Source organism: Pipra filicauda, unplaced genomic scaffold, assembly GCF_003945595.2.
Source record: "Pipra filicauda isolate LSUMZ 115617 unplaced genomic scaffold, ASM394559v2 scaffold656_size334665_pilon, whole genome shotgun sequence".
In the NCBI taxonomy this organism is placed as follows: Eukaryota; Metazoa; Chordata; class Aves; order Passeriformes; family Pipridae; genus Pipra; species Pipra filicauda.
The window spans coordinates 311,363-334,660 of record NW_024104816.1 but is presented as its reverse complement, the minus strand read 5'-3'; the positions used below and the strand labels follow the sequence as shown (position 1 = coordinate 334,660).

The window sequence follows — 23,298 nt, the reverse complement described above, 5'->3', positions numbered from 1 at the left end:
TTTTATAAATCTTTTCCTCCTTTTCTTACCTTTTCCCCCATGGCTTTCCGCAGCCGTGGCAGAGCGGGAGCCTGGGATGCATTTCCATGCCTAATTAAGGAGGAATGGGGAGCTTTGGGGAGTCTGCTGATGCCTAAATGCATGACCCAGGGGTGAGCCCCTCCATGGATCCCTGCCCCTACTCCAGGAACCAGGCAAAGCTCCACAGGATATTCCGTGGAGCCATAAATGCTCTGGTTATTTTGGCTAAATGGCCCTCAGAAAGCCAAGTGGGGAGGGCACAATGACAGGGACACATCAGGGGCCAGGGCAGCTGCTTCCTCTCCCTCCACTGCCCCAGAATTTTGGTGGTTGGAAGAGTGGGGGTTTCATGGAATCATGGGATGGTTTGGGCTGGAAGGAACTGTAATGACCATTTAGTTCTGAGCCACTGCCACGGGCAGGGACACCTCCCACTGAACCTTCACCCCCGGGCACGACTCTGCTGCTTTTATTTCAACCAGCACTGGCAGGAGGGGGAATTTGGGGCCCTCTCCAGCTGGTGGGTGCCTGGTCCTTGACAGCCAGCAGGAAAAGGGGGAGCTGGGCAGTGCCCCCTGATTTGGGAGCCCCTCTGCTGCTCCATCCCAACAGATGCATTTGCCCAGGGAGTGCAGCCCCCGTGTGCTGCCAGCCAGCCCACCCTGCTGCTCCACCCTGGGCTGCTCCCTGTCCCTGAGCTGCTCCCTGGGAATCGTGGGGCTTCCCAGGCCCCCGGGGCTCCCCAGGGTTGGCTCAGGCAGTGACACCCAGGGGCTGTGCCCGCCCAAGGCCTCCCATCCAGTCACCTTCCCGGGGGCAGAGAGGGGCTGATGCTGCTCCCTGTGCCACGTCACATCATGGATTCATAGAATCCCAGAATGGTTTGGGTTGGAAGGGACCTCAGAGTTCATCTGATCCATCCCCTGCCACGGGCAGGGACACCTTCCACTAGCCCAGGTTGCTCCAAGCCCCGTCCAACCTGGCCTTGGACACTTGCAGGGATCCAGGGGCAGCCACAGCTTCTCTGGGCAACCTGTGCCAGGGCCTGCCCACCCTCACAGCCAACAATTCCTTCTCAATCTCCCATCTCTCCCTGCCCTCTGGCAGTGGGAAGCCATTCCCTGTGTCCTGTCCCTCCATCCCTTGTCCCCAGTCCCTCTCCAGCTCTCCTGGAGCCTCTTTAGGCCCTGGAAGGGGCTCTCAGCTCTCCCTGGAGCCTTCTCTTCTCCCTCACACCCTCACAAGCCGCTCTCTCTGTTTCCCCTCCCAGCTTTTCCCGCTGGGATGTCACTTTTGGAAGGGGACATTTCTTTCTGCTAATCAGACAATCCTCGAATACGCGCCAGGACCTCCCCACCCTCCCAGGGAGGAATTCCCTCCCGATAGCCCATCTAACCCTGCCCTCTGGCAGCGGGAAGCCGCTCCCCCTTGTCCTGCCCCTCCGTGCTCTCCATCCCGGGACGCTCCGTGTCTCCCTCGCCCCTCACTCCTTTCTCTCTGTTCCCTGCCAGGCTCAAGTGCCACAACAAATGCACCAAAGAGGCCCCTCCGTGTCACCTGCTGATCATCCACCGAGGAGGTAAGGGCCTTTCTCCCACCCCCCTCGTGCCTCCACGGGACGTTGCCAGCAGGTAAAACTTCCAGCAGCCCCCCGGGGCGATTCGGGAGCCGGGCCCTGGGAGGCTCCCGAACCGCTTCGGGCGCTCTGGGAAAACTTTACCCACCGTTTTTTCCGCTTGTAGGGAGACGAGCCGTGCGGGGCGAGGCAGATTTGCATTGCAAACCACTTCCACCCACCCTCCCCCTGCCTCCTTTTCTTTTCAGATTCCCCACAGCACGGGGTAAGTCCAACAGGTTTTAGCCTTTTTTTTTTTGCTCAGGGCGGACGGTGGGACCCCGAAAGCGGTGCATGGGGGTCCCCCCACGACGGGGATGTGGCCACGTGGATGCTCGTGGTGCTTTCGGAGCTGCCTTATCCCGCTCTAAAATCCGTCCTAAAACCCGCAGAGGAGGGAGAACTTTGCAGCAGGAACGACCGATGGGGCCGCCGCTTCCCCACCCCTTCTCTTCCAGATTTTGGCTGCCCCTTGACGGCCAGAGGACTGTGACCACCTGCCAGTTGTTGCTGCCTCGAATTTTGAGCTCTTAAAGCTGTGGCTTTGTGTTTAAATATCACCACAAATGTTGTTGGTTTGCTGGCGGGGGAGTGGATCGTGTTGGTGGCACCTCACGAGTGGGGACGTTGTGCCTCGGAGGGGGCAATTTTACAGCTTCCACTTCACCCCTCTCCCCCTCCCCAGGCCCTTCCCTGCAGCAAATTTGGGTGGAAGGGGTTGAAGACCCCCCCTTGTCACGCTGAGAGCTGCTGCAAACCCTGACCAGGAGGCAGGGAAGGCAAGATCCCACTGTTCCAGGGCTCCTGGGATGGGCAGACACGGGAGTTTATGGCTGTGGGACGTGAGGTTGCGAGAGCTGGAGCTGCCCACGGTGTCTTTGAGCGTGGGCACAAGGAGCAGCGGGGCTTTGGGGTGGCCTCAGCACCAGTGAAATAGCTCTGCCCCCCCAAAACAAAACCCCCCAAACCCAGCTCTTAAACACGTTGTCTTGCACACCAGCCGTTCCTGAGCCCCCCAGCCTGCAGGCCGGCTTTCCCCCCTGAAAAGAAGTCTCCCTGCTGAGAGCCAGCTCTTTCCCCTCATCCCACAAAAGCTGTGGGGAGGAAGGGGATTGTGCCTCCTCCCAGTGCTGGCTGATCCCCGGCTCTGGGGGTGGCTGTGGCAGCTGCTGAGCCCCCCCAAACTGCAGCCCCTCGGTGGGGGGAGAAGTGGGCAGTTCACAGCCCACCACGAGGGGCTTTAAGCCCCCCACATCCCAGAGGGGTTGGCTGTAGCCTGGGAGCAGGGGATCCCAAAGCCCAGCTGCCATCCCAGGGCAGGATCCGAGCTGGAGGTGCCAGGGGGAAGGAATCGCTTGGGAGAGCGATTCCAGAGTGGTTTGCAAGCACAGGGTGACCCCGAGGGCTCCTGCAGACCTTTGATGTCTCTCCCTCTCTCTCCCCCTCCTCTCCCTCCCCTTTGTCCCTCTGTCCCTTCCCAATCCAGCGAGGTTAGTCCGGACAGAGTCGGTGCCCTGCGACATCAACAACCCCCTGCGGAAGCCGCCCCGGTACTCGGACCTGCACGTCAGCCAGACCCTGCCCAAAACCAACAAACTCAACAAGGTGAGCTGCTCCCCCAGCCCTGAGCACCCCCTGTGCCCACCCCCCGTGCCCACCCTTCCGTGCCCACCCTTCCGTGCCCACCCCCTGCCAGAGGGGGCCGGACCTGTCGCACCCGAATATCGGCGGCTCTTCACGGAATCATGGAATTGTTCTGGTTGGAAAAGGCCTCCAAGATCATCGAGTCCAACCATCCCCAGCACTGCCAAGGCCACCACTGACCCATGTCCCCAAGTGCCACATCCACATGATTTTAAACCACTCCAGGGAGGGGGACTCCACCCCTGCCCTGGGCAGCTGTGCCAGGGATGGACAGCCCTTTCCAGGAAGGAATTTTCCCAAATATTCAACCTGACCCTCCCCTGGCACAGCTGGAGGCCGTTCCCTCTCCTCCTGGCCCTTGTTCCCTGGGAGCAGAGCCCGACCTCCCCGGCTCCCCCCTCCTGTCAGGGGGTTGCAGAGCCAGAAGGTCCCCCCTGAGCCTCCTTTTCTCCAGGCTGAGCCCCCCCAGCTCCCTCAGCCCCTCCTGCTGCTCCAGCCCCTTCCCAGCTCCGTTCCCTTCCCTGCACACGCTCCAGCCCCTCAGTGTCCTTCTTGTCACACGGACATGGATCCAGAGGGGGACTCTCCCAGCCCTCAGGGTCTGCCAGGATCAAACCTTGCAGATGTCCCCGTGTGTCTCCAGGCACACCCACCACTATAGATGTCAGCACCTGGGAAGGAGCTGCCTGTAAACCTGCTTGGAGGCTCCAATTAATCCAATAATGCCATGGATTGGTGCTAATTCAAGGAGCAGGGTGAGGGTGAGCTTGGTGGTGAGGGAGGACGAGTTGAACGGCAAACCCCTCGCCCCTTGGGGTTCCCGTTGTGGGATGCATCCCACGGGGTTCTTTCTTCTAAAAATAAAATGGAATCAGCACTTTTAAACCAGCTGGGTCCTCCTGTCCTGGTCCTGCTCCGTTGTGGCCTCTCAGTCTCCAGGTCTGAGCTGAATTTGGGGTGTTTTGAGGCCTCTGCTACCACCAGAGACTTGAGTAAATGAGGAATTTATTGTTACAAATAAAACAAGGCTGGAATTTGATGGTCCCTGGCAAAGCTGGTCAAGGTTCTTCCCCCAGAGGGTGATTGGGCACTGACCAGGCTCCTCAGGGCAGTGGGCACAGCCCCAAGGCTGCCGGAGCTCCAGGAGGGTTTGGACAACACTCTGAGGGGCAGGGTGGGATTGTTGGAGTGTCTATGGACTGGATGCTCCTTGGGTGTCCCTTCCAGCTCAGGACATTCCATGGCTGTATGACCCACGTAGCTGTCCCTTGTCCCCGGGGTCCTCTGCCCTGGAGCACCTTTGGGGTGTCACCAACCGCTCTCACCGGCCCTTCTCTCTTCTCTCCCACCCTGTGTCCCCAGGACCACATCCCGGTGCCCTACCAGCCGGATTCCAGCAGCAACCCCTCCTCCACCACGTCCTCCACGCCCTCCTCGCCGGCGCCGCCGCTGCCGCCCAGCGCGACACCCCCGTCCCCCCTGCACCCCTCCCCGCAGTGCCCGCGCCAGCAGAAGCAGTTCAACCTGCCAGGTACCTCCACGTCCCTCTGGGCAGAGGGGCTCGTGCCCCCAGGGGGTCCTTGGGGTGAGGAGCTGCTCCCTCTGGGCCTATGTCAGGATATGTCAGAAGCGGCAATGAGCAGCAAGGATGAGTTTAGGGGAAGTCAGGTGAGGAGTCTCCATCAAAGCTCTGGCTGGAAGAAGGGTGAGAGCCCAAGGTTTGGTTCAGTTGGGTCTTGGAAACCTCCCAAGGATGGAGCCAGCACAACCTGCTGCTCTTGAGGCTACGAAATCCTTCCCAGGCTTGGGTTCTCCAGGGCTCGTTGACTCAACTGCGAGTGGAAATCAAGGTCTTCCCCCTTCTCCAGGGGCTCCTTGGGTTGACTTCTCTGTGTCTTTGGGGTGATGGGCCCTCAAAAAGCTTGTTGGCAGCACATGTGGGGTGATAGTGGAAAGGAGGTGATGCTGGGGGCGTCTGACATCCTTGTCCCATCGAGGCTTGTCTGGGTACCTGGGACCCATCTGCTCCTGGAGAAGGGATAGCCAAGGATCAGGCTCTTCAGGGGTGGTGGGAGGGGCAGTTGGGTCCTGGTGGCTGCAGGACACGGGAGTTACAACATTAAATGACCAAAAAAAAATAACTCCTCCTGGGCCGAGGGAGTCTCAAAGCCTGTCCACCTTTGGGATGGCCTCGGGGCAGTGCTGCTGCTCCAGGGAAGGTCCCTTCCTGGAGGGGAACGGCTCAGCATCACTCCTGGCGGTGTGGAGGGGCTCAGCTGTCCTCAGCCACCCACCTGCCTCTCCAGCCGCTCCCAAAAAAGTCCTGGAGAGTGGAGAGGAGGGGGAGCCCTGGCCCTGACCCATCCCTGAGGTGCTGAAGCACCCACAGCTGCCCTGGGGCTGGTGGCCCCTCTGTGCTCCGTGACCTCAGGCCTCTTTGCTGGAGCAGAAGTTTGGGGTCCCTCCTGCACCCCCAAACCAACAGTTAATGAACTGGTCCAGCAGGAAGAGGGATCAGGAGAATTCCCCAGAGGAACCAGGTGGCATCTTCCTGCTCTGCTGGTCCTGCTGCACCCTGGTGATGCCACCCTTCCCTCCTGACAAGCCCTGAGCTCGAGATGAGGAGGAGGGAGAAGAGGAGGAGGAAGTTGACTGGCAGGATTCATCCCACAACAAAACAAACCTTTCCCAAAGCCTGGAAAAACCCCAACGAGCAAGCAGCAGGTCCTGGTGTGCCCGGAGAGGCTGCAGCCACGCCCGAGGCTCCCTCACTGGAGTGCCCAGGACTCGAGTGGGGGGCTGGAGGGGCCTGAGGAGGACAGGGGAGGAGCTGGGAGGAAGCTCTGAACACCCCAACCCTTGAGGCCGGGATTTGCCAGCAAAGCTCTGGAGTGTCCACGTTCTGGGAGGACAATCCACAGTGCCAGTGAACTCCTGAGTGGGTTTCCATCCTGGTACAACCCCAGTGTGTGGTGGTCCAGCCGGAGCTGAAGCATCCTGAGGTCTCCATAGTGGGATAATGGGGATCAGAGCGATCAACATCCCCAATCCACCTGCTGGGCCAGCCCTGGAACCTCCCTGGGCAGGGAAGAGGGGCCTGAATTTGGTGACGCCATCATGTGTCACTTCTGGAGCAGAGACCTCCCCGAGGGTCTTTTTGAGACATTATTTCATGTTGTTTAAAGCAGAAACAACAGAATTAACCCCCAAAATGGGCACCTTATGGGGACCTGGCAGGTTTTCCTGGCCAGCAGGGATGGAGCGGGGCAGGATCAGACCCTGGCAGCTCTGGGGGTGCTTGTTCCCTGCTTTCATTCCCTGCTTTCATTCCCTGCTTTCATTCCCTGCTCCAAATGGGAGCTGGACCGACGCAAAGCAGGACTCGCTGTGCTTTCATGAAGTTCTCTGTGGTTCATCCCATCAAGATGGTCATCCCGGGGATTAGGATTTGAGCTCGGAAATGGCGACACGGGGACCTTTTCCTGCTGGAATTACCTCCGAGGCTCCTTTGATCTCGGCTCAGGTCCTGCTGCAGAGCTGAGGTCGGGCTCCAGGGTCTCAGAGCTGGAGAGGGGAAGGTGAGGGTTGGTCCTTGGGGTCTTGGAGCTTAAGGAAAAAGTGGTTTTTGAGCCGGTGCCAACCTCTGGAGGCCTCGGCAGCTCTGACTTGCTTCGTGCCCCTGCACACAGGAGCTGAACCAGCCCTTGGATTTTGCCCACTGGAGATGGGGAGCCAGTGGAGGGTCCCACCACCCAGAGCCCTTCTGCAACACTGGTTTGGGCAGCAGCCCCCACAGCTCCTTTCAGTGCACCAGGAGCTTGACAGGGAGCCCAGGAAGGACACAACTCCAAAGATGGAAAAAAAGGGCTGAATTGGGCCAAAATGGGCGGCAAAATCCATCTCTTGGTGTCTCCATGATGCCAAACGACCCCCAAAGACTGACAGAGGGCCAGCACTCAAACCCCATGGCCTTTTCCTGGCAACCAGGTGTCCAAATCCCACCAGTGACTTCACAGATGACATGAACACTCTCCAGAGGGTGTAGAAGAGCAGCTGATGGGGGTGAAAATCAAATTATAATCCAGCCAGAGGTCTTAATTTTTGGCCTGGGCACCCAGCAGGGGTGGCTTCCTCTGGAGAGGTGAGGTTGGGAGAGGTTGGATCACACAGGTGGGGGTCACACAACCTCCCCCTGGGGTTGAGGCTTCATGGAGCAGGACTGGGAGTAGTTTGGAGCCTCTCCAGCTCTAGAGATGGATGTTTAACCCTCCCTTCTCTCTTTTCCAGCTTCCCATTACTACAAGTACAAGCAGCAGTTCATTTTCCCAGGTGAGGTTCCCTGGATAACGTGGGGTGCTGGGATCTCCCCTGGAGGGGCAGGTGTGTGGCTGGCCCTCCTAAATCCCTGGATTTGTGCCAGGGAGGTTGTGCTGGGCTGGGATTTGCCCCCCCAACAGCAGTATATGGATGCAGGGCCGTGCAGTGGGAAGGTGCTGCGGGGTTGGGTGGCCCTGAGTGACCCCCAGCCCCGGGTCGGGGTGTCACTAAAGCTGACCTGGGGGCGAAGGGAGGTTTTAAGCAGGGTTTAGTCGCCCTGGGTGCCCCCAGACCTCTCTCACTCCGCTCTCCTCTCTCCAGATGTGGTGCCTGAGACTCCAACCCGAGCCCCGCAGGTCGTCCTCCACCCCGTCACCTCCAACACCATGTGAGTGGCTTCTCCTTCCCGTTCCCAAGCGCTGCCTCCTCCTGCACCCCTGTCGCTGTTTGGATTTGACTCCCTGCCAAGCCCCCGAACCACACCAAGTGTTCCCCCCCTCTTATTAAAGGAAAGGGAAAAAGGGAAAAAAAAAACCCCAAAGGACCCGAAATAAACCGAACTAAAGCAATACATATATATGTTTACACATACATGCAATTACAGAACTATATACACCTAAGAAAAGAGAACCCCAACACCCCAAAACTAAAACAGAAAAGCAGATATATGCAGATGTACACAGCTAATGGAGAGCTAACAAACAAAAGAATCTTAATACTTTCCTTAAGAAAGAAGAACTGCTCTTGAGTTGGCAAAACAACAGGTCTCACAGGCCTGACCAGGCCTCGCAGGCCTGACTAGGCCTCACCCCCACACGAGCAAGACTGGCCACAGGGACCTGCTGTCTGCAAGTCAAATGGAAGAGAAAAGGGAAGACCCTCCTCTCTCCTCCTTATTTATACTCTCACTTATGTAAAAAATAGGATGGAACACCGGGACATGGCCACTTCCCTTGTTTCGACCTGGTTACCAAGTGTAGTCGGTTGTAGTTGGCCTCTCGCCAAACCCCAACAGACCACAGCGAAAAAAACCCTCCAAAGGAAAAAAAAAAGGAATAGCAAAAGCTATATTAAAAAAAAAATATTTTACATATATTACAGATATATACAATTAAAATACTATGTGCATATAACCACAGAAACCCCCACAGAAATGGGGAAGGGGAAGGGAAAAAGGAAAAAAGGGGCAAAATGGGACAAAAAACCAAAACAGATGTGCACAATCAACAACTGAGGAATTAGCAAAATAAAGAATTAGCAAAAATATATCTTACTACTTTCCTTGGGACAGCAGAATCACGCTGAACGACCGCCGGCACCCTCTACCTCCCAAGGTCTACAAGGCCTCACTAGGCCTCACTAGGCCTCACTAGGCCTCACTAGACCTCACCAGGCCTCACTAGGCCTCACTAGGCCTCACTCCCCCATACAATGAGAACTGACAACAGGGAACCTGCACCTTCAGAACCACCGGAAGGGAAGAGAGCGAAGACTTCCCTTCTTCTTTATACCCTGGCTTAGGTAAAAATCATAGGGAATATCGGGAACATGGTCACTTCCCTGGTTACAAACTGGTCACCAAGGAAACCCTAGACTAAACTACCACACCAAGGAAGGCCTATATCAAACCATCACAACCCCACGTCCTCCGGGCACCCCGGGGTGCCCCCCTGGCTTCGCTGGGGCTCAGGGAGGCCTTTGGGGTGGGTGTTGCTGCTGCCCTGACCCAGCTCACGGCTCTGGGTCGTGTCTTGGTAAGGAGAAGAGTTGAGAGAAGGTTCATTTATAACCCACAGAAACTAGAAAAAAAATGGCTTTCAACCCACGAAGCCGAAGCCCAAGCGATTAATTAAATGATAATAAAATTATGAGCAGATAACCAGGGTCTTTGAGACAGTTTTAGTAAAGGTGGTTCTTGCAGCCCCACCTCCAATATTTTCGAGTCCCATAAGTTTTGCACTTAAATCAACTGTGAAATGCAGTGTCTGATCAACCTTAGGACTGTCTCTTCCCAGCAGGTTGAGTCCCAATCCAGCATTCCCTGATGTCCTTCCACTGCAGGGTCACCTGCTGAGCCTTTTGCTAAATGCCATTTTGGGAGGATTTGACAAGGCAAGAGTTTAACAGACAAGATCTGACTCCAGGGGGATCTCCCCTCGGGAGAGGGGATGGGAGGGACAGGGATGGAGCCACTGTCCCTCGGGAAATTATTGGAAGAGTGGTGAAGTCGAAGCCCTGAAGTTTTTTTTTGCCTAAAGCAGGGTGGCAAGTGTAGGGCTGGCAGGATTTTGGGGTGGAAATAACTTTTAATATGTGAAATCTCTGATTCCCCTCTCCCTTCTCCCACTGCAAACAATCCATGGCAGTCACTGGGGTTCCCTCGGACTTGGCTGGGTTACAGAGCAGCCTCTGCTCCGGATACTCGGGTTACTCAGGAGACAGGAATTCGTGCCCTGGATGGGGATCAGGCAGGAGGAGCTGCTGCTCCTGCAAACCACCTGTCCATCCTGATGCTCTGCAGCCGCCCTGGGCTTTTCCTGCTGCTCCAAAAATCAGGATTGGCTCCTTTTGTACAGGCAGCTGGATTCCCCTGGGATTTCTGGCTCTTTAGAGGCCATGGAATGGGATAGGACTCACAGGACCACTGTGCCTGAGTGGCTTGGGGAGTGTTGTGCTCTGCTGTCTCTGGGAAAGGACGTTGTTATTTATGTTATGGATAATAATAATAATTATTAATATATTTATATGATGCTTGAAAGCACCTGAGCTGCTCCAGCCAATTCCCGAACTCAGAACATCCCTAATTCCCTGTTAACTGTTGGATGCTGCAAGACCCTGGTGGTGGGAGGTGCTGAGTAAACAGAGAAGGCAAAAAGCAGCTCCTGGCCCAGGGAGCTGGAAAACTCATCAAATTTGGGTGCTTTTACTGCAGGGAGGGTCTTTGAAACTTCCACTTCTCCAAAATAATTGAAAAAACTTGTTTTCTTCTCTCCTGGCCGCAAATCAGTGTTGCTTTTGGAATTCTGACCTTGGAAACCCCTAAAAATGCCACCAGGGTGTCAATCTGTCCCCGGGGCTGGCCAGGGGTGACACCTCCCAGGGCACAGGGACATGGAGCCTTCTTTCCTTGGGAGGTGGGATGGAGACCTGTGTGTGCTCCCCCATCACCAAACCCACCCTGGAATGTCACACATCCCACCTGAATGGATCGTTTTAATCATCCCTGCTCCCTCCCCCTCTCCCACGGGAGCACCCAGGGATGGAGGGTGGGAAGGGGCTGCTGTCCCAAATCAGCAGTGAACCTGACTCTTCTCCTCTCTGCTCCCTGGAATCCTGGTGCAGGGATCAGGCCTCCACGCCCACACACCTTCCCAACCTCCCCGTGGTTTTTACCTGTTTTTTTTACCTCAGTAATTCTTTCAACAGCCTGGAAGGAAACCCATTGCTTCAAATTGAAGTGGAGCCCACCTCGGAGGTGAGACGCTCGCTCCTGTGCTTAATGGAGCTTTATTTGATCTCCATCTTGGGGCACATTTTGCAGGGAGGGGAGAAGTCGAGCAGCTGTGCAGGGAAATTGCTGATAATTGAATTAAAGGCCAGGCATCCGTGTCCCCACCTCATGCAGAGGGACCCTCACGGGCTCCGTGGGCGCCTCCAAAGTTTATCATTCACTGGGGGCTTTTTAAGACGCATTAAAAACGTGGTGGAGGGGAGGGAGGGAGGGCGAGGGTGAGGATGGAGCTTTTAAAGGCTGTTGGAAATCCTGCAGAAAGTATAAACATGAAGGGAAAAGTCAGAGCCATTCTGGGGTGGGAGCAGTGGCACAGCTGGGCCAGGGTGGGAGGAAACTCAGCTTCCAGAGGAATTAATTCAATGCTCTGATGTGGCACAACCTCATGTTTAACCCGGGGGTAAATAAATGCCTTCCTGCAAACCACAGGGACGTGGTGGAGTCACCACCCCTGGGGGGTTTAACAGACCTTGGGGACACGGCTTAGTGGTGGCCTTGGCACTGCTGGGTGAATGGTTGGACTTGATGGTCTCAGAGGGCTTTTCCAACCTGAAGGATTGTGTGATTCCCTGAAAATCTGGGATTCTGCCGACTTTACATAGAACGCAGCTGGCTTTGGAAGCAAAGGGAGCCTGGCTCCTCTGGGGCTGAGCGAGCTGTAGGGGGGTCAGTGGGGTTTGAGCTGGGTGTTATTCCTCATCCACAGTTTCCCCACACTCACCACCCTTTCCCACCCCCCCTTCCAGAACGAGGAAGGCCCCGAGGAGGCGCAGGAATCCGAGGACGACTTCGAGGAGATGAACCTGTCGCTCCTCTCCGCCCGCAACTTCCCGCGCAAGGCCAGCCAGACCAGCATCTTCCTGCAGGAGTGGGACATCCCCTTCGAGCAGCTGGAGATCGGGGAGCTCATCGGGAAGGGCCGCTTCGGGCAGGTCTTCCACGGGCGCTGGCACGGCGAGGTGGCCATCCGGCTCATCGACATCGAGAGGGACAACGAGGACCAGCTGAAGGCCTTCAAGAGGGAGGTGATGGCCTACCGGCAGACGCGGCACGAGAACGTGGTGCTCTTCATGGGAGCCTGCATGAGCCCCCCCCACCTCGCCATCATCACCAGGTAACGAGCCTTGGTGCCCAGCTGGGAGCGGGTTGGATTCCCAGAGCGGTCAAACTTTGGTGTTGGTCAAACTTTGGTGTTGGTCAAACTTTGGTGTTGCTCAAACTTCCTGTGGTTCGAGCGTTGGTGTTGTGTGGAGGGACCTGTCCCCACAGAGGGGTGTTCTCCCCGTGCTGTGGAGCAGAGAGCAAACCCACCAAAGTGTGTCCGGGCACGTTCTTGTCCGGGCTCACTCTTGTGCCAGTGCAGCTCGAGACAGGAATGGTTTGTTTTATCCAGGGACAGGAATAATCGTAGAATCCTGGAAAGGTTTGGGTTGGGAGGGTTCTTAAAGCTCAGCTCGTGCCAACCCCTGCCATGGGGCATCTTCCACTAGCCCAGGTTGCTCCAAGTTTATCCAACCTGGCCTTGGACACTTCCAGGGATCCAGGGGCAGCCACAGCTTCTCTGGGCAACCTGTGCCAAGGCCTCCCCACCCTCACAGGGAAGGATTTCTTCCCAATCTCCCATCCAACCCTGCCCTCTGGCAGTGGGAAGCCATTCCTTGTGTCCTGTCCCTCCATCCCTTGTCCCAAGTCCCTCTCCAGCTCTCTTGGAGCCACTTCAGGCACTGGAAGACTGGAAGGCTTCTTGCATCTTGCCGGGGAGCAAGCTGGGATTTGAGGGTCTCCCAAACCATGGAACACCTCCAGAGCTCCCTTAGTCTCCAAGAATTCCCACGTACCTGCCATCACCCACGTGCCTGGTGGGAAATGCAGTGTGGAGCCTCCTGCTGTGCTCCTTCCATGGATGGGCAACCACAAAATCCCAGCTGGCCTTGAGGCAGAGAGGCTGCAGCAGCTCCTGGAGCAGCTGCTGTCATGTGAAATACATTTATCCCTGAGAATTCCCTTATTTCCTTCACCCCCACACCACGTTTTCCACCCCGGTGCCGCTTCACGTCCCACCACGGGTGACTCTCTCTCGGGGAAGTTTCCCCAAGGTGAGGTTGAATTTTCCTCCCGACAGCATTTCCAGGAGCAGTGAGATGGCAACGCTTCCAACAACCATCAGTGATGAAATATTGCATCATCCTTTCCTAACATTCCCTTGGAAGTGGCACCTCCCAGCCCACCCCGAGCCCAGCTCTGCGGGGGTCGGGGCGAGGGGGGGCTTTGCTCTGCTCCTCGGGCAACAGCAAAGGATTCCAACCCAAATTCGTGGCCCCTCCTGCCACTCCCTGCCCTGGTGGGTTCATGGGCTGTGTTTGCCTCGGGAATTACATCCTCAGGAGACAGGGTGACTCCAGAGCTGGGCTGGCTCTCTCCCCCCCCAGCTGGAGACTGGGAAAATTATGCCTTTTATTCCAGACCAAAAATTAGCCATCTGGGAAAATTCAGCAGCGTTTCAGATCTCCATCTATTAACCAGCTTCGGGCCAAAAAGCTCTGGGAAAAGTGTGCAAACACATGTATTGATGGATGAGTCAGAGCCCCCATCCATGTGTTACACCCTGTTCCCAGAGGAAAACGCGGCGTCTCCAGCCCGCTCCCCGATCCCTTTGCAGCCCCTGTTTGCTCAGCTTTTCAGTGCTATTCAATATCAAACCCAATATATTCAATACCAAACCCAATATATTCATTTAGTTATTTTTTTCTCTTTTTGAGCCACGCGGTGTCTTCTATCCTAATGCCTCTTTATAAAAAAACCATAAAGGTGCCACTTGTGACAGTTTGACAAAATAAATCCGTGCTCTGCAGCAGCCTGATGCCTTAATATGAGGGCTGGGAAGTGCTGCTTGCCTTGTTTCTCTTCCCAGCTGCACTTGGTCCCTTTTTTTTTTTAAGGTCAAAGTACAGCTTGATTGAATTGCCCCAAATATAACCCGAGCTCGGAGCGTCTCCGGGCATCACTTTGCTCTTTGCCTACAGCCAACAACCCATTTTTATCCACATTCTTCAAAAGCTGAAGCAACATCAGCTTTAAGGTGAAGGAGAGGAGATTTAGATGGGATATTGGGAAGGAATCCTTCCCTGTGAGGGTGGGGAGGCCCTGGCACAGGTTGCCCAGAGAAGCTGTGGCTGCCCCTGGATCCCTGGAAGTGTCCAAGGCCAGGTTGGACGGGGCTTGGAGCAACCTGGGCTAGTGGGAGGTGTCCCTGCCCATGGCAGGGGTGGAACTGGATGGGGTTTAAGGTCCCTTCCCACCCAAACCCTTCTGGGATTCTGGGACTGTGATAATTCTGCAATTGCAACTGGAACTGTTTGGTTTTGCCCCGCTGGGATTCCTGGGGCACAATCAGCTCATGACCAGGGCTGGTTGGCACTGAGGATGCAGGAAAACCCATGGAGATGCTGGAAGGGGACTCAGCTCAGTCTCAGAGAATTTTGGGAAGCCCAGGACTGCATCAGTGTGTATTCCTTAGCCCAGGGCTGATTTCCAGATGCAATTTTCCCGCTTTGAAGCTTTCCATGGGGCTGGTGCTTCCCCAGGAGGCACCTTGGAGCTCTCAGTCTCATCCTTCCCATTTTCCAGGGTGACAGCTCAGGGATCATAGGATTATGGAATAGTTTGGGTGGGAAGGGAGCTTAAAGCATATTCCAGTCCCACCCCCTGCCACGGGCAGGGACACCTCCCACTAGCCCAGGTTGCTCCAAGTTTATCCAACCTGACCTTGGACACTTCAGGGATCCAGGGGCAGCCACAGCTTCTCTGGGCAACCTGTGCCAGGGCCTCTCCACCCTCACTGTGGAAAACTTCTCAGGTCCAACCCAATCCTTATACCTAAGGATGCTCCTTGCCCTCATGCCCACAGTCCTTGTCTGGTCTGTCCTTGGTTGAACATTTTTGGGGGCTTCCTGGGACATCTCTGATCATCTCCTGTGGGGAAAACTCTTCTCACCACATGGAATTCTCTATCCCATGAAGGTTTCAGGTGTTTCCTAAGGGATAGGACAGCCCTGGGGACTCTTCTGCCATGGCACAGGTGGGAGCTGTGCCTGGGTGTCGTAGGGAATGAGTCTGGGGAGAGGATAACGTAGCAGGAGATGGATTGGGAATGGTCGAGGATATTGGGAATGGTCAAGGATACTGGGAATGGTCGAGGATATTGGGAATGGTCAAGGATACTGGGAATGATTCAGGATGTTGGGAATGGTCCAGGCTGTGGCACTGGGAGAGGAGGGAGACCGATGACCCCGAGCAGTGCAGAGCGTCGCTCTTCAAACAGGAATTTTCCAAAGGGACTCAAGTTCTCCCTGTGGGTTTATTGGGATAACTTTAAACAAGGCTTTGCTTGGAGTGGGGGAAAACCATTCCCAACACAAAGCCAGGATGTCTGGAATTCCTCACCCACTCCTCCCTGTGCTCCTCCCCGGGGCAGGACTGGGGCTGTGCAGCCCCTTTTTTCTTCTGGGTGCCCAGAGGTGGTCGCTGGAGGCCGGTTTTTTCCACCAAATCCAATTTCTTGGAGCTGTTAAAGAAATCTCTGCTTTCCTGCCGGCACCCTGGGAGCAGCTGCCTGTCCCTGGAAGGGGCTTCACCACGTCGAGCCACCCGGCGCTGCCGGAAGGGGGTTATTTATAGACGGGTTTATTTTTACTTTTTCCCATCCCTACGTTTTCCTTCCTGATTGCTGGTGATATTCAAGGGTTGTCTGATTAGCAGAAAGAAATCTCCCCCTCCAGAACTGCCAACCCACGGGGAAAAGCTGGCAGGGGAAACTGAGGTAGTGGATTGCTGAGGGTGTGGTGGAGAAGGGAAGGCTCCAGGGAGAGCTGAGAGCCCCTTGCAGGGCCTGGGGCTCTCTTGCGGCTCCAGGAGAGCTGGAGAGGGACTGGGGACAAGGGACACAGGGAATGGCTTCCCACTGCCAGAGGGAATATTGGGATGGGATATTGGGAAGGAATTGTTCCCTGTGAGGGTGGGGAGGCCCTGGCCCAGGTTGCCCAGAGAAGCTGTGGCTGCCCCTGGATCCCTGGAAGTGTCCAAGGCCAGGTTGGACGGGGCTTGGAGCAACCTGGGAGAGTGGAAGGGATTTGGAACTCAATGATCTGTAAGGTCCCTTCCAACCCAAACCATTCCATGATCCCAGAGCATTTCTGAGGTGCCTGTCAGATCCCACCCCTCTCTCCCCACTCCTGGGTGTATTTTGGGAGCAGAAGCCATGGATTCCTGCCTCCCCCAACCCTGCCCATGTCCCAGCACCCGCTCTGGGAGCTGGATAATCCTGCTCTCCTCAAGTTGTTTTTCCCTTTTCTCTTCCCACTGCCAGAGGGTTAGATGGGATATTGGGAAGGAATTCCTGGCTGGGAGGGTGGGGAGGCCCTGGCACAGGTTACCCAGGGAAGCTGTGGCTGCCCCTGGATCCCTGGAAGTGTCCTTGGCCAGGTTGGACGGGGCTTGGAGCAACCTGAAGGTGTCCCTTCCCATGGCAGGGGGTGGGATGAGATGAGGTCCCTTCCAACCTTCAAAATCCCTTCCAACCCAAACCGGTCTGTGGTTCCTGAGTTGTGTCTGAACGCGACCGGCAAAGGCAGAAATCCAGCATTTTTCAGCCCTGGGAGGTGGTGACTCCCAGGAACACTTCCATCAGAGCCACTAATAGATCTTCTCTGGGGTAATGAGCAGTGGGGACAGTTAACATTCATCTTAATTAGTCCTGAGCAAGAGGAGTGGGAGCCTCGGTGCTTTGAGCGCTGCCGAGCGGGCGGAGCGGAACAGCATCAAAGTCCTCGGCTCGGTGGAAGTGAAAGCACTGAAAAAACACCCTGTTTGCTGCTCCCAGGGAAATAACAACCTGGGCTTGTTGGTGTTCAATGAGACAAAGCCAGGCCTGGCTAAGCTCCTGTCAGTTCTTTGAGTCTCCTGGCCCCGGCCTGGGATTAGAGGTAAAGCCTCAGCCACCCAGGGGTCCTTCAAAGGACAAAGTCAACCCCTTTTCTGTTCCCCACAAAGGTGGTGGATTGCAGAAATCACCATGGTTTAGGGTTCTGGAGGTTCCTTCCAGGAAAAAAAAAAAAAGGGGGGGTGGGGATTTTAATGCTTATTGATCCAAGGCTCCAAGTTCTCATCGAGTCTGGGATGGAAGAGGGGGGATCAACACGCTGGATGCGGGCTCACCGGTGGCTCCTGTGGGTTGGGAATGTTGTTTGGAAGGTGGGAGCGAGGTTTTCTGCTCTGAAGGGCAGGAGAGGAGGTTGGGGCTGGAGTTTGCCTGCACTTGGAGCTCCCTCTGCCTTGTGGGGTGGGGGACACCGGTGCAGCTTTGCTCAGATTACTCAGTTTTTGGTTAAAAGCCCAAATGTGGCACTTGGAGTCTGCACAAAGAGCCTGGGATTTGCTCCCTCGGACGTTTCCAGCTGAGTTTTGGCCCCTCTCTTGTCGTGGTGTGATGCCAGAGCGACCTCAGCTTCACAGGAGCCCCCTCGATGGCCGCTGGCGATGCCACCAGGGCCGTGATTTATGTCCCTGCTGTGACGTGCCAGGAAGACCAAGGGGAACAGGGAAGAACATTAGGAATTAAGCTTGACCTTGGCAGAACTGTATAAAGAGAATTAATTTGTTGAAGGTGCCTCTCAGCAGAGGAACTTGGAGTGTTTCTGCCGGAGAGGGAGCATCTCCCAAGCCCTTCCCTGGAGCTGGTTGGCAGTGGGGGAACAGAAACCCAGTCCCTCTCCTAATGTGAGACACTAAAGATGAAACGAGAGTTTGTTGTTTTGTTTTTGTTTTTTTTTCTCTGTGGCAAACTGGCTTTAATAACAGGGAAACAAATTACCTGGTGCTAATTAACAGGGAAGGTGTGAGAGTGAGGGATGGGAAGAATATCTGAGATGTTACAGCTGCATTTTCCTGGATAACTTTCTTGTACCACGTGGGCTAAATATTGGGGGTTGTTTTGATTTTATCATTTATTTCCATGCTGGATTTTGGCAGTGTCTGATGCTTGGCTCTGCTGCCTGGAGGAACAAGCCCAGCTCCTCAGAAGGGATGCTCTCCCATCCCTGGACCCTGCTCCCTGTGGGCGTGGAAGAGCTCTGGATAAAGCTCAGCTTTAAACCCTCGGCTCTTCCAAACCTCGCCCAGTGCCAACCCTCCTGACATTTACAGTGTCCTGGGAAGGATTCCAAATCCTGGGAAGGATTTGGGGCTTGTAAATCTTGATGCTGAAGGAGCTGGGGGCTGGTGGGGGGGGTATTCACCACGGATTGAAGGGTGGGAGGAAAGGGGAAGGTGTAAATCATCACACTCAGGGCAGAACAGATTGCAGGGCTTGGATTTTCCCTGTGGATGCTCCAGAGCTGTGCAAGCCAGTGCCTGGTGCTTGCAGCCAGCCCCTTGTTCTCTCCAGGGATCCATGCTGTCCATTTGGTGGCCAACAAATTGAAGGAAGAAGGAGGCCAGGTTGGATGGAGCCCTGAGCAACCTGACCTAGAGAGGGGCATCCCTGCCCATGGCAGGGGCTCGGAACAAGAGGGTCTTTAAGGTCCTTCCCAACCCAAACCATCCTGGGATTCGGTGAAACTGGATTTTTCTCCTTGCTGCAACTCATTAAAGGGCATCCTCTCAGCCTCCTTTCCTGCCCTGGAAAGTTAAGTAGAAGCTCTAAATCCTGAGCAGTGGGAGGGAAACTGAGGCCCGGAGTTGCCACGTTGTTTTCCTCCGTGCCAGGCTGGAAACATTCATGGGCAGGACTAGGGGGAATGGCTTCCCACTGCCAGAGGGTTAGATGGGATATTGGGAAGGAATTGTTGGCTGTGAGGGTGGGGAGGCCCTGGCCCAGGTTGCCCAGAGAAGCTGTGGCTGCCCCTGGATCCCTGCAAGTGTCCAAGGCCAGGTTGGAGGGGGCTTGGAGCGACCTGGGAGAGTGGAAGGGATTTGGAACTAGATGATCTGTAAGGTCCCTTCCAACTCAAACCATTCCATGATCCCAGAACATTTCTGAGGGGCCTGTCAGATCCCACCCCTCTCTCCCCACTCCTGGGTGTATTTTGGGAGCAGAAGCCATGGATTCCTGCCTCCCCCAACCCTGCCCATGTCCCAGCACCCGCTCTGGGAGCCGGATCATCCTGCTCTCCTCAAGTTGTTTTTCCCTTCTCTCACTTTCTGCTGCGTTCCCTTTGCTGGCAGTTAAATAATGGAGCTCGTAGATCATAGAATAAATAGGTATCGACTTCATGCCAGAGGCTGGATCAGAATTGATTGACCCGTGGGAATACACTCCCTCCCGATCAATAGGAGGCCATCAGGCTGGATAAATCTTGATAACGACCGACAGCAGGAAAGTCAATATGTGTATTAATATATACATTAAGTGAGTGTTTATCTTCCACCTGCAGACAGCGTGGCTTTTGGCTGCTCGTGGAGAGGGATGGGATGGGCTGGGGAGGAGACTGGAATATCCTGAGTGAAGAGAATCATGGAATCATGGAATCATAGAATCATGGAATCATAAAATTGTGGAATCATAGAATCAACCAGGTTGGAAAAGACTTCTGAGATCAAGTCCAACCCTTGATCCAACACTGCCGTGGTTCCCAGCCCATGGCACTGATGCCACATCCAGTCTCACCTTCAACACCTCCAGGGATGGTGACTCCACCCCCTCCCTGGGCAACCCATTCCAATGGCTGAGCACTCTCTCTGGAAAAAGTTTCTTCCTGATGTTCAACTTAAACCTCCCCTGGCACAGCTGAAGACCCAGCCCTCTTGTCCTACTGCTGGTTCCTGGGAGCAGAGCCCGACCCCCACCCGGCTCCCCCCTCCTGTCAGGGAGTTGCAGAGAGTGAGGAGGTCTCCCCTGAGCCTCCTCTCTCCAGGCTGAGCCCCCCCAGCTCCCTCAGCCTCTCCTCACAGCACTTGTGCTCCAGTCCCTTCCCCAGCCTCGTTGCTCTTCTCTGGACCTGCTCCAGCCCCTCCATGTCCTTCCTGAGCTGAGGGCCCAGAGCTGGACACAGCACTCCAGGGGTGGCCTCACCAGCACTGAGTCCAGGCCAACAGTCACTGCCCTGCTCCTGATGCCACACTCTTCCTGAGCCAGGCCACGATCCATTGGCCCTCTTGGCTACCTGGGCACACTCTGGCTCATGTTCAGCTTCCTGGCACGGTCCTGGCACGGTCAGGATGGTCAGGGCTGGGGTGTTTGATGCTGGAATGGCGTCGGTGCTGGCCGAGCTCCCCTTCCCTATCAGAGCCCCAAATCCCTGCCCACGGCTGCTCGGCCAGCGGCGCCTCTGGTGCTGCTCTGGTGGAGGGGGATCAGGGGAAGGGTCTGCTCTGTGTCCTCTGGTGGAGGGGGATCAGGGGAAGGGTCTGCTCTGTGTCCTCTGGTGGAGGGGGATCAGGGGAAGGGTCTGCTCTGTGTCCTCTGGTGGAGGGGGATCAGGGGAAGGGTCTGCTCTGTGTTCTAAGAGGGTTTCAAACTACCATAGTTCTATTTTGGCTGTAGTTTCTCAGGGAAGGGATTTAAGCGGGGTTTGAGGGAACGCCTGGGATGAAGTGCCCTGCTGAGACACCGTCCCACCAGGGCTTCCCACTCATGTCAGCTCTTCCCTTCGCTGTTCAGTGACATCTGAGCATCATCCCTTGTTTTTTCTGAGCACCCTCAATCCTCTTCCTTAATTTTTCTGAGCATCCTCAAAGCCAGGGATCCTCTTTTGGGCCATTCCTTATTTTTCTGAGCACCCTCAATCCTCTCTCTACATCCATGCCTTATTTTTTCTGAGCATCCTCAATACCAGGAATCCTCTCTAGGCCACTCCTTATTTTTTTCTGAGCACCCTCAATCCACTCTACATCCATGCCTTATTTTTTCTGAGCATCCTCAATGCCAGGGATCCTCTCTGGGCCATTCCTTCTTTTTTTCTGAGCACCCTCAGTCCTCTTTCTGGGGCCCTTCCTTAATTTTTCTGAGCACCATCAAAGCCAGGGATCCTCTTTGTGGCCATCCCTAATTTTTCTGAGCACCCTCAATGCCAGGGATCCTCTTTGGGGTCGGGAAGAGCTGCTTGTGAAGGAACTACATGCTGGCATCCTGCCTAACCAAGAATCAAATCATTCCTGTGAAAGCATCATTAGTTTTTTAATAATAATTATAATTGTTATTACTATTCCAAAGTGGAGTTGGGTTCTAGCGAATCCAAAGATTTGCTTCATCCCCCTCTTCAAAAGAAGGGTTTTTTTTTTAAATTTCCTTTCTTTCCTGTAGTTCAAATAGTTCAAAATAGCAGGAGGATCAGGGCACAGGGAATATTTAAGGCTCCTTCAAAGGCAAGGAGGTCAAAGAGCCTTTCACGTCCCCGTGCACCTCTTGGAGCCCGTTCCAAGGGTATCCTTTCCAAAGGCAGCGAGTGGCCGAAGCATCGAGTATTTCTGGCTGAGTTGTTTGCCAGCAGGGCTTTAGCCAAGCCACAGCACTCACCTGTCCCCCAGCTCTTCCCCCTGCAGCTGGAGGAGAGCTCGTCTCCTCTGCCGCTCTCTCCCTCAAATAAAAAATGCCTGCAGTTGGCTTTTTCCTAAATAACTTGTTTTTTTCCGAAGCGATGATGGAGTCGGAGCGACTTTTCGGGGAGGCTGATCCCCCTCCTCCTCCTCCTCCTCCTCCTTCTCCTCCTCCTCCTCTCCCTTCCCCCTCCTCGTGCAGCCCTCGTGGCTCGGCTGTGCCGGCTGCAGTTATCTCCCGTGCCAGCTGCTGGCAGGAAAATTCTGCTGCCTAAGTAATATCCGTCAAAAGCCGGTGCTTCCATCGGGAGATAGCGGGAGCGGGATGAGGGATCGTCTCTCCGGGGCTTTTCTGTTTCCCTGCTCTGGTTTCTCCCTGCAGAGGCTGCTCCGTGAGGAGCAGGAGCCGGGTCTCTCCGAGCTCCAGGGTGGGGGGATCTGGGCTTTGCCGTGGCCAAAAGTGTCGCTCGTGGCAGGTCGTGAATTCCCTGTTTTCCCGTTGGGTTTGCTTTGGGAGACTTGTGTAAGGGTTGAGTTCAGAGCTGGAGTTTGGTGGGACAAGTGTTTTCACCCCAGAGGCTCTGGTGGATCTTGGTGCTCAGCATCAGCATCTGCAGGTTTGGGTCAAGAATTTTGGGGCACTGAGCTGCTGCTGCTGCTTTCAGGGAATTACAGAATCATTTGGAAAATGATCCTTCAGATCATCGAGTCCAGCCATTCCCCAGCACTGCCAAATCCACCACTAACCCATGTCCCCAAGGGCCACATCCACATGGGTTTTAAATCCTCCAGGGATGGGGACTCCAGCCCTGCCCTGGGCAGGACAACTCTTTCAGTGAAGTCATTTTCCCTGATATCCTAGTTTTCCCGCCCTGGTCATGGTCCAGTGAAAATGGATGGTGCTTCTGAGGGTCTGGGGAGGAAGGAAAGCACACGTTGCCTTTGTTTGAAGCAGCAGGAATGGGAGGAAAGGCAAGTCCATGCTTGGGATGGAAAGGAGAGGACAGTTGTTGTCCTGGGGCTGCAACATTCCCATGCTAAACCTCGGGGTGCTGGATATGTGTGGCTCAGAGGAGACCTGCTTCACTTCACCTGGAGGTTTCGGTGGTGAATCCCAGTGAAACCAGTCCTGAGCATCCCTCAGGGGACAGGGGAACCTGGAGACATCTTTGTCCTTAGACTGAGACCCAACGAACTCATTGCAGCTCCCGCTGGGGTGATCCCGGTGTCCCTGGGGCGATCCCGGTGTCCCTGGGGTGATCCCGGTGTCCCTGGGGCGATCCCGGTGTCCCTGGGGTGATCCTGGTGTCCCTGGGGTGATCCCGGTGTCCCTGGGGCGATCCTGGTGTCCCTGGGGCGGTGTTTGGATGCAGAGGGTTCGGGGAGCCGGAGGTGGATGGTGCCACTGCAGGGAGGATGTGCCTCCAGGGGCTGAGATTCCCTGTCAACTTAGAGGAAAACAAAGCCTAGGGGATAAAAATTCCCCCAAAGCTCTCCCTTTTTTTTTGCTGCTCTTCCAGCCTCGTTTGATTTCCCGTTTTGTGAAACGTGCCGGGAGCTGCCGAGATGCAAAAGCACAACTGCCAGACAGATCCGAAAGAGAAAAACAAGCTAATGTATGGAAAGAGCTTCTTGAAAACTTCCCAAATAAGTCAGGAAG

The 23,298-nt window shown here is 55.3% G+C and overlaps 1 protein-coding gene across 1 annotated transcript in view; it reads left to right on the top strand.

Moving 5' to 3' along the window:
• The first annotated feature begins 1,423 nt into the window (after positions 1 to 1,423).
• KSR2 (kinase suppressor of ras 2) overlaps positions 1,424 to 23,298 on the top strand; it is a 43,032-nt gene continuing 21,157 nt past the window's right edge. Inside the window, exons 1-8 of the mRNA XM_039388484.1 lie at positions 1,424 to 1,600; positions 1,764 to 1,862; positions 3,123 to 3,241; positions 4,643 to 4,811; positions 7,568 to 7,609; positions 7,919 to 7,985; positions 11,024 to 11,072; positions 11,855 to 12,222. Of these exons, the coding sequence (XP_039244418.1) occupies positions 11,906 to 12,222 (317 nt within the window). The 5' untranslated portion in view covers positions 1,424 to 1,600; positions 1,764 to 1,862; positions 3,123 to 3,241; ... (3 more) ...; positions 11,024 to 11,072; positions 11,855 to 11,905. The remainder of the gene's footprint in view (positions 1,601 to 1,763; positions 1,863 to 3,122; positions 3,242 to 4,642; positions 4,812 to 7,567; positions 7,610 to 7,918; positions 7,986 to 11,023; positions 11,073 to 11,854; positions 12,223 to 23,298) is intronic.